Here is an 8,662-nt window from a genome sequence, read left to right on the forward strand (position 1 = left end):
TATATATATATTATATACACATTATAAATATTTACAATATTTTTATTTACAATTTTTTAAAATTTATTTGTTGTTTATATGATGTCAGTCAAGGTTTCTTAGAACATAAAAACAATTATAATTTGCACATAAGCTGAATAATTTTCTGTTGTTTTGTCTGAATGTTAGTAAACTGGAAGCACGTGTAATGTTTGAGAAATTTAGCTCCAGCACTCTTAATGTTGCAACAAACACGTTTATGTTCAAGCCGAGGACGCCCGCGGGGCCGTGACGTCTGCTCACCCGCTGCCTCTGGACGGCCCCGCCGGAGCCAACGCCCGGCCCCTGGACGACACGCCGCAGGAGGAGGAGCCGCTGGAGGAGGGATCGTACGACTGCACCCTCTCCTGATGCGCTCGGACCAGCGTTACCAGTGTGTGTGTGTGTGTGTGTGTGTGTGTGTGTGTGTTATTCCAGCTCGTCCAGACTGCAGTGTCGTGTGTGTTTTGCTGTGTTTTCAGCATCCTGTGGTCAAAAGCATCATGTTTTGCTCTTTTCACTTTCACACTGCAAAACATCAATTTCTTCGTTTTTTTGTCTTATTTTGTTTTTGTCTTTTCCAGTACGAACAAACCTTCTGAAATCAAGATACATTTACTGGAGAGGCAAAACCACTTGATTTGAACTCTTGTTTTCTGATAAAAATAATCAAAATGAAGTGAGTTTATGCTTAAAGCAAGAAAATAAATCAATGTCTTTTCTGCTAAAAAAATAAATAAATAAATGAGCGATCTAATTTTTTCTTATAATAAGTTGAGAAAATTAAGTGATTTTTTTTTTCTTTTAAACAAGAGCAAAAATCTGCCAATGTGGTCAAAAAAAGATTATAAGGGAAAACAAGATTATATATATATATATATATATATATATATATATTTTGACCCATATGGTGCATATTTTTTCCTGTTTTAAGCAAGAATAATTTTTTCATTTTTTTCAGACTGTTCACGTAATCAAACACATGCAGTATTTATTTTTCAAAATTAGTTTACAAGCAAGATGATAAAATTCATTATTGATGGTGATTTTTTTGTCATTAATCTTAAATATGCCATTTTTAATCACTATCTATTTTTCATCATATATATATATATATATATATATATATTTTTTTTTTTTTTCCTGTTTTAACCATGAACTTGCTTCATTTTGATAATTTTATTGATAAAAATCATGACTTCATAAGGGCTTAAAAAAGGCTGTTAACAAAGTAAACAAACACATTATTTATTTGTCAACATTATTTTACAGCCAAGATTAAAAAATATCAACTTTTTCCATCACTGTGTTTTGTTTTTGTTTTTATTTTTTACTTTTATGTTCTCTCTCAATTTTCTACAAATTAAAACGTACACTTATTTTAAGCCTAAACCTACTTAATTTTTTTAAATCAGAAAACAAGACTTAATATCTCATCAAAATGAGCAAAATACAGGCATTTCGTTCTTGATTTAAGAATATTTCGATATTTGTACTGGAAAACACAAAAACAGAAATGCAGAAGACAAAAATGCTGAGAAAGTGATTTTTTTGCAGTGCAGATGAGAACGATCGATCACGTGTTTTAATTGGTTTCGGTTAGTTTTGTGTGTGAGAGGATGGCTTCATGTTTTAATGTTAATTGTGAATGATCAGCCCTGATCTTCTCCAGTCTGATCCGGATCATGTTTGCTCTTCAGCTGCAGGGTTGTAGCTTCGAAACCGACAGCTTTTATTTGTTTTTAAGCTGTAAACCCATCGATGAGCTGATGAGGGAGCTTTTCAAGCGTTTGACGCTCCTGTATCTTCATGAAGACATAAACACATGTGTTATGTTACAGCCATGATAATGTCTATTTCTGATTATTAATCTCAGATAAGCAGTTTTGCATTTGCAGTTTCTGCATTATTGCGATTGTTTTGTGTTCTCTAAATTGCGTTGTTGCAGGTTTTCTGTGTATTTATTTGAGCGGCAGGACAAAGAGACGGACGCGGGGTTGAGTTTCTCTCGCGTGTGTGTTTTATGATATGTGAACAAGGTTCAGTATTAATGTGTTCAGTGTTTGTCTTGTTAGCGCTGCCTTCACAACGGACCAAATCATCTACATTTATCAATGCCTTTGTATTCTTCTTCTTCTTGTAGTTCTTGTAGCTCTTATGCGTTATTGACAGTCGTCTCTGAGTATTTAGCAGCTTTAATGAGATGCATCTTTATTTTAATGTTTTATTTTCCCCCAAACGAGTGGCTTAGACCGGCCTGATCTGGTTTAAGCTGGTTCAGTGGCTCCCAAACCAGCTGACAAGTGCCCAAAACCCCATCAAATGTGGTTCGGCCGATTTAAGCGGTTCCTCCTCTCGTCGCAGTATTTCTGATGATCATGTTGTTCACAAACCAAAGAGCTTCCGTGTGTGAGATTCACGGACGTGTTCATGGTACAGATTACCCACAATCCCTCTGACGTCACAGGACTGATGCTGTTATTTCATGTGGACTGAGGATTTGATCTGGTTTCATGCGTGACTCGGTACTCTTGAGTTCTTCATCTGTACAGTTTAAAGCCTGGAGTTTCTTCTCAATGCAGTGTACAGAGAGTTTCCTGGACAATAACTTTTCTACTCCGTTTTCTATATTTCCTGTACATAAAGAACAATAAATTATTTTTTAAACATCATGTGTGCTGTTTTTTTCCTAATCCGTTTCAGATGTGTTGGGGAAAATATATTTATATACAAGTGTCTTTAAATACACTACTGCGGGAGTTTTATTTTTATAATTTATAACATTTCTAATGTTACAAAATATTTCTATTTCAAATAAATGCTGTTCTTTTGAACTTTCTGTGAGCCCTGAAAAATAAAATGCATCACGGTTTCCACAAAAATATTGTGCAGCACGACTGTTTTCAACATTGATAATAATCAGAAATGTTTCTTGAGCAGCAAATCAGCATATTAGAATGATTTCTGAAGATCATGTGACACTGAAGACTGGAGTAATGATGCTGAAAATCACAGGAATAAATTAGTTTAACAGATATTCACATAGAAAACAGCTGTTTTACATTGGAATAATATTTACGATTTTACGGTTTTCTTTTTTTCAAATAAATGCAGCCTTGATTAGCAAAGACTTCAAAAACATTACAAACTCTTACAGATACAAACTTGTAATTGGTAATGTATAAATTGAGAAATATTTAGAGAAAAATTAATTTTTACAAATATATATATTTTTTACATTTTTGTCTTAAAAAAATCTAATTTTATAATTTTTCAGTTTTTATTATTTTTTTGAAAAATTCTTAAATCTGAACAAGAAAACGACAAACAAATGACAGGAGACCTAAAGTGATTTTCTTAGAAAATTGATTCATAGCAGAAATACAATTCAGTGCAGCAAATGATATAAACATGAATCAGAACAGGACCGCTTCACATTTTTGTCTTAAAAAAATCTAATTTTATTATATTTCTGTTTTTCAGTTTTTATTATTTTTTTGAAAAATTCTTAAATCTGAACAAGAAAACGACAAACAAATGACAGGAGACCTAAAGTGATTTTCTTAGAAAATTGATTCATAGCAGAAATACAATTCAGTGCAGCAAATGATATAAACATGAATCAGAACAGGACCGCTTCAATCAATCTAACAGACATTACTTAATTTCCCAAGCGATTCATGGACATCAAAACTACAGCATCTGTGTGACAAGAAATGAGTTTCGTACCGTTTGAGTCAAAAAACAAATATGACCAGTTTGAGAAATTAAAACAAACATTTTTAAAAATCATTTAACTACACGTGATTACAGTTATTATTCGGCTGTATTTTGCAGTGATATGCAGGATTTTCTGTCATTGCTTTTGTTTGCTCAAGTCAAACATGCAAATGTAGCACTAGTTATTAAAGGAAAATACAGAACATCCTGTCATTCATAAATCATGCTCATTGAACTTTCATCCCAAACAAAAGGACAAACGTAAGATTGCATTAATTGAACATTCATTATCACAGTCATATTTCCACATTCATCTGAAATCTGGGACAAAGAAACGCATTTATCCGTGTGTGTTTGTTTGTATAAACATGTGTTTGTATTTATTTTAAACGAGAGCCACTCGGATTTACTGTGATTTTACTGTAGTAATAATGTGAATTATGGTTAAAGCTCATTTTAAGGCTTCAAATCCAGTTCAGTCCAGAAGAACAGTTGCACCGTTTTTATCATACAAATAAAACAGTCATAAACAATCATCCAACGCTTCAAACATGAATGAATTAATAAAAGCACTTGGATTTTGAGCACATCGATGACATCGTTTACTGCGGTAATACCATGTTTCTGTAACTGAATGATCAGAAGTCAATCTGAATATCAAGTTGCATAAAACACCAGGAACAAGAAAAACAGCTTGAAATTCTGAACGGTTTTGCATTATTTTCATGATAATTAAACACCCTATTCACAATTCTCATTACTTGTAAGATAACAATAATTATACATAAAAAGATATGGCATGATAAATAATGCTATGTCATTATTTTTGAGAATTTAAATGTATAATTTATATTCATCATCATACATAATGGTAGTGTACTACCTTTAATTTATACTAATCAAAAATATATATATAAAAAAACAGGATTAGATTCATAAGAATCAGAAATAATTTTTTTTTTTTTTTTTAAATATGACTCACCAAGGCTGCATTCATTTGAAGAAAAATACAGTAAGAACAGTAATATTGTGAAATATTATTTCAATTTAAAATAACTGTTGTGTGTGCGTGTGAGTGTGTGTGTGTGTGAGCGCGTATGCGTGTGTGAGTGCGTGTGTGTGAGAGTGTGTGCGAGTGTGTGTGTGTGAGGGAGTGTGACTGAGTGTGTGAGTGAGTGAGTGAGTGTGTGTGTGTGTGTGTGTGAGAGTGAGTGTGTGTTAGGGTTAGGGTGAGTGTGTGTGAGAGAGAGAGTGTGTGTGAGTGTGTGTGTGTGTGTGTGTGTGAGTGATGAGGGTCTGCTCGTGTCCCTCAGTATCTGTACATGTGATAGGTGCTGACCCAGGACGATGGAAAGGCCCAGGCCGGGAATCTCTTCAGCAAAGACTCCAGCTGCTCCGAGTGCCGGTCCGGACCGAAGAAGTAATGAGACGAGACGGCCAGAGAGATCAGCCCCTCGTCAGGAGGCACGTCTGAGGATTCGTGCGGCTGAAAGAGCAGAAACACACACAGACTCAGACACAGACGCTTTGGCTCTCCTCTGGTTACACACCTGTCAAACTCACCTGGATCTCAAGCCAGAAGCTCCAGGCCGGAGCGTCGAGGCCGTGAGAGTAGAAGACGAAATACTCTCCGCTCAGGTCGAACCGCGGCGTCCCGTCACCGAATGACCAGCCCATCAGAGACGCGCCGGCGTGAGGACGCAGATACAGAGACATGTGACTCGGACCTGAAAGAGAACAGTGTGTTTGTGACTCTGATCTAAATCAGTCAAACACTCAAACTAAACATTGACTGGATTATTAAATGCGGATTTAATTTTAATCTCGAAATTCAACAAAACAAAAAAAGCACATGTATATTTAGAGAGCAGTTGAGATAATAAAGTCATTCATTCGAATATGAATTAAAGTGCCCCTATTAGTAAACGATCTGCAAAAATCTGTAAAGCCGAATGTGCATGATAAAGTTTTTGTCTCCCAAAAGAAAGGATTGACTCTGAACAGCTGAAACGAGTCGTCAGTCATTTCTGACATGCGCTGTATGCGGTAGACCAATCACAACAGACCGGGCCATCTGACCAATCAGAGCACAGCAGGCTCACGGAAAGGAGGGGTTTACGGAGACTGAATCTCAGAACTGCTTTGAACAAATCGTTTGAGTATCATTGGAAAATGAGGTGAAATTAAAATGCATATTTTGAGAAAACGAAAGTGTTTTTTGATCTTGCATGCATGTAAACCTATTGTAGGAGACTCCCAAAACAATATTAGGAACCTTAAAAATGGCAGAATAGGGGCACTTTAATACATTTATTTTATATTAAATTACAAAATACAATTATAAAACTGTAAAAAAAAAAAAAAACATTTAAATATTTGTAATTTACCGTATACTTGTTTATATGGAAATGTTTGTCATATTTATAAAACTAGCTAAAAATATAAAAATTTGCAATACAATATTTTAAACTAAAAGCTTTTTTGATTATTGAATTATCAACTGTCATTATTTTTGATAATCAATGTATATATATATATAATTTATTTGATATTCAATTACAAAATAAATTCTATACAATTATAAAACTGTAAAAAAAAACTTTATTTGTAATTTGTACTTGTTTATATGCAAATATTTGTCATATTTATAAAAAAAGTAAAAAAAAGTTAAAATATGCAATATAATATTTTAAACAAAGCTTTTTTGATTAAATTAAACTGTCATTATGTTTGATAATCAATGTATATTTATTTACATATAATAAATATGACTATATATTATTAAATAATCCATATATATATATATATATATATTATATATCATGTATGTTTTGATATGATATCAGGTATGTTTACATTATAAAATTATATACTAACAAATAAAAAATATAGACAATTTAAATTGAAATATTAAAATAAGTAAAAATGTAAATATTAGTTGTGTTTGTTATATATGCAACATATTGTTTGTTATATATTGCATATATAACAAACTAGTTTAAAAAATAAAAATAGTTGTAATATAATATTTCAAACTAAAGGCAGTTTTGAGTTATCGACAATCATGACTATTTTTGATAATGCACACCTATATATATATGACAAATGTTTACACTTTTATTAGCATATAATTATTTATATATATTATACAATTATAAAACTAGTCTGTAAATGTTTGTAATATAATATTTAAAACTAAAAAGTTTCAGTAATTAAAAAAATGCTTTTGAAGAATAAAGTTAGACACTATTATTGTTTATTATTTGTAATTTTATATATGACAAATATTAACTTTTTTTTTTTTTTTTAGGAAATTTGTTTTAACATCAGTTTTATGTAAAAAAAAATTTTTGTGAAGAATAAAGTTATCAACAGTCATTATTCTATATTTCATGAGGATCTTTTCCCTTCATGATGAAATGACCCTGAACTCTCACCTTTGGCCTCGAAGCTCATTTTAACGGTTCCCCATTCAGTGTCCTGTCTGGATAAGAGCCGGAACTGCAGCGGAGCTTCAGGAGAGACTTCAGGAGCAGGAAGATACCAGTTCTTCCTGAAATCAGAGAAAGACGAGCTTTAATGAGCTGAAGCACAGCGAGAGCGTCAGGGATCTCTGTCCAACTCACTTGACGAGGGATTTGACCGGCAGGAACCATGGGAAGCCGCAGTAGGGCAGCTGCTCGGAGCAGCGCGAGCGGATGCTGTCGTTGATCTGCGGGATGTGAGGCGTGATGTGCTGCATGCCGCTGTAATCCAGACTGTTGATCCATAACCCAGAGTCAGAGCGCTCCACCGCCCCGTCCAGAGCGTGCAACACGCGTGTGCTGTGCTGAAATCATCAGGGTTCACTGGATTTAGACACGGTTCTACTGAACAATTCATGTAAAGCGCTAAAACAAATAAGCTTAATATTTCTGGTTTATAAACCAGGCTAGAAGCATTTAGGATTTATTTTTATATTTTCCATTTTCATTTTGATGTGTCATTATTATATTATATTATATTATATTATATTATATTATATTGTGCCTGAACGCACTGTAAGTCGCTTTGGATAAAAGCGTCTGCTAAATGCATAAATTATTAAATTAATTCATTAAATTATTATTAATTAATTAATTATTATATTATATTATATTATTTGTTGTTTTCTTGTGTATTGTGCCATTCATTTAAGCTAATTAAAATTATTAACAGTATTTATACATAACATATATAACAGTATTTATAACATATTAACATATATAACAGTATTTAAAAATAAATAAATAAATATAAAAATATTAAATTATGGTATTTCTTTAATAAGAATCAGAAATAATGAGAATTACAAAACAAACTAAATGAATTAATATAAAAAAATAAATAAATCATAGCATTTCATTAATATAAATAAAAAAAATTAAAGTTAAAGTTTTAGTCATTTTTGTTGTGTTTTTCTATATATTATAAACTTGTTTCTTTTTTTAATAAAAAATCAACTTTTATTTATTAAGCTTGTGTTATTTTTTATTTCAAATTTAGTTTTAGTTATTTTAGTACAAAAAGTTAAACTAAATTAAAATGAAGAAAAGCTGTCTTGGCAACTAGAAAATAAGCTTTTATATATATTTTATTGAAAATAAACGTGGAAGTAAATTCATTTTATTTTCACTTCTGAATGATGAGGCTGCAAAGAATCAGTGGTTTGAGTGAACTATAATAACCCTGCTCTAAAGCGAGATCAGTGATGTGGCACCTGGACAAAGATGCGTTTGGGTCGCGGGCTGGACGGGTCAGCAGAATACGGGAAGAACAGACCACAGCAGACCAGAACAAACATCAGCACAAACACTGATCCCAGACCAGCCAAGATCCGCCTCGTACTGCAGGTCAGATAGATGAAATGCATCTGTAGAGAGAGAGAGAGAGAGAGAGAGAGAGA

At 32.7% G+C, this 8,662-nt stretch overlaps 2 protein-coding genes across 2 annotated transcripts in view; one reads left to right on the forward strand and one right to left on the reverse strand.

Moving 5' to 3' along the window:
* The window catches only part of LOC107714817 (RAB6A-GEF complex partner protein 1-like), a gene marked incomplete at its 5' end in the record, with an annotated part of 8,056 nt that extends 7,666 nt beyond the window's left edge, over nt 1-390 (forward strand). The window contains one exon of the mRNA XM_016520781.1: nt 248-390. Within this exon, the coding sequence (XP_016376267.1) occupies nt 248-390 (143 nt within the window). The remainder of the gene's footprint in view (nt 1-247) is intronic.
* Nucleotides 391-4,955: 4,565 nt separating this feature from the next.
* Nucleotides 4,956-8,662, reverse strand: part of ermp1 (endoplasmic reticulum metallopeptidase 1) — a 23,194-nt gene continuing 19,487 nt past the window's right edge. Inside the window, exons 11-15 of the mRNA XM_016520784.1 lie at nt 8,477-8,629; nt 7,365-7,567; nt 7,176-7,291; nt 5,302-5,465; nt 4,956-5,224 (exon numbers count right to left, since the gene is read on the reverse strand). Of these exons, the coding sequence (XP_016376270.1) occupies nt 5,048-5,224; nt 5,302-5,465; nt 7,176-7,291; nt 7,365-7,567; nt 8,477-8,629 (813 nt within the window). The 3' untranslated portion in view covers nt 4,956-5,047. The remainder of the gene's footprint in view (nt 5,225-5,301; nt 5,466-7,175; nt 7,292-7,364; nt 7,568-8,476; nt 8,630-8,662) is intronic.

The sequence above is a fragment of the Sinocyclocheilus rhinocerous genome, unplaced genomic scaffold, assembly GCF_001515625.1.
Source record: "Sinocyclocheilus rhinocerous isolate Xijiao unplaced genomic scaffold, SAMN03320098_v1.1 scaffold3376, whole genome shotgun sequence".
NCBI lineage: Eukaryota > Metazoa > Chordata > Actinopteri > Cypriniformes > Cyprinidae > Sinocyclocheilus > Sinocyclocheilus rhinocerous.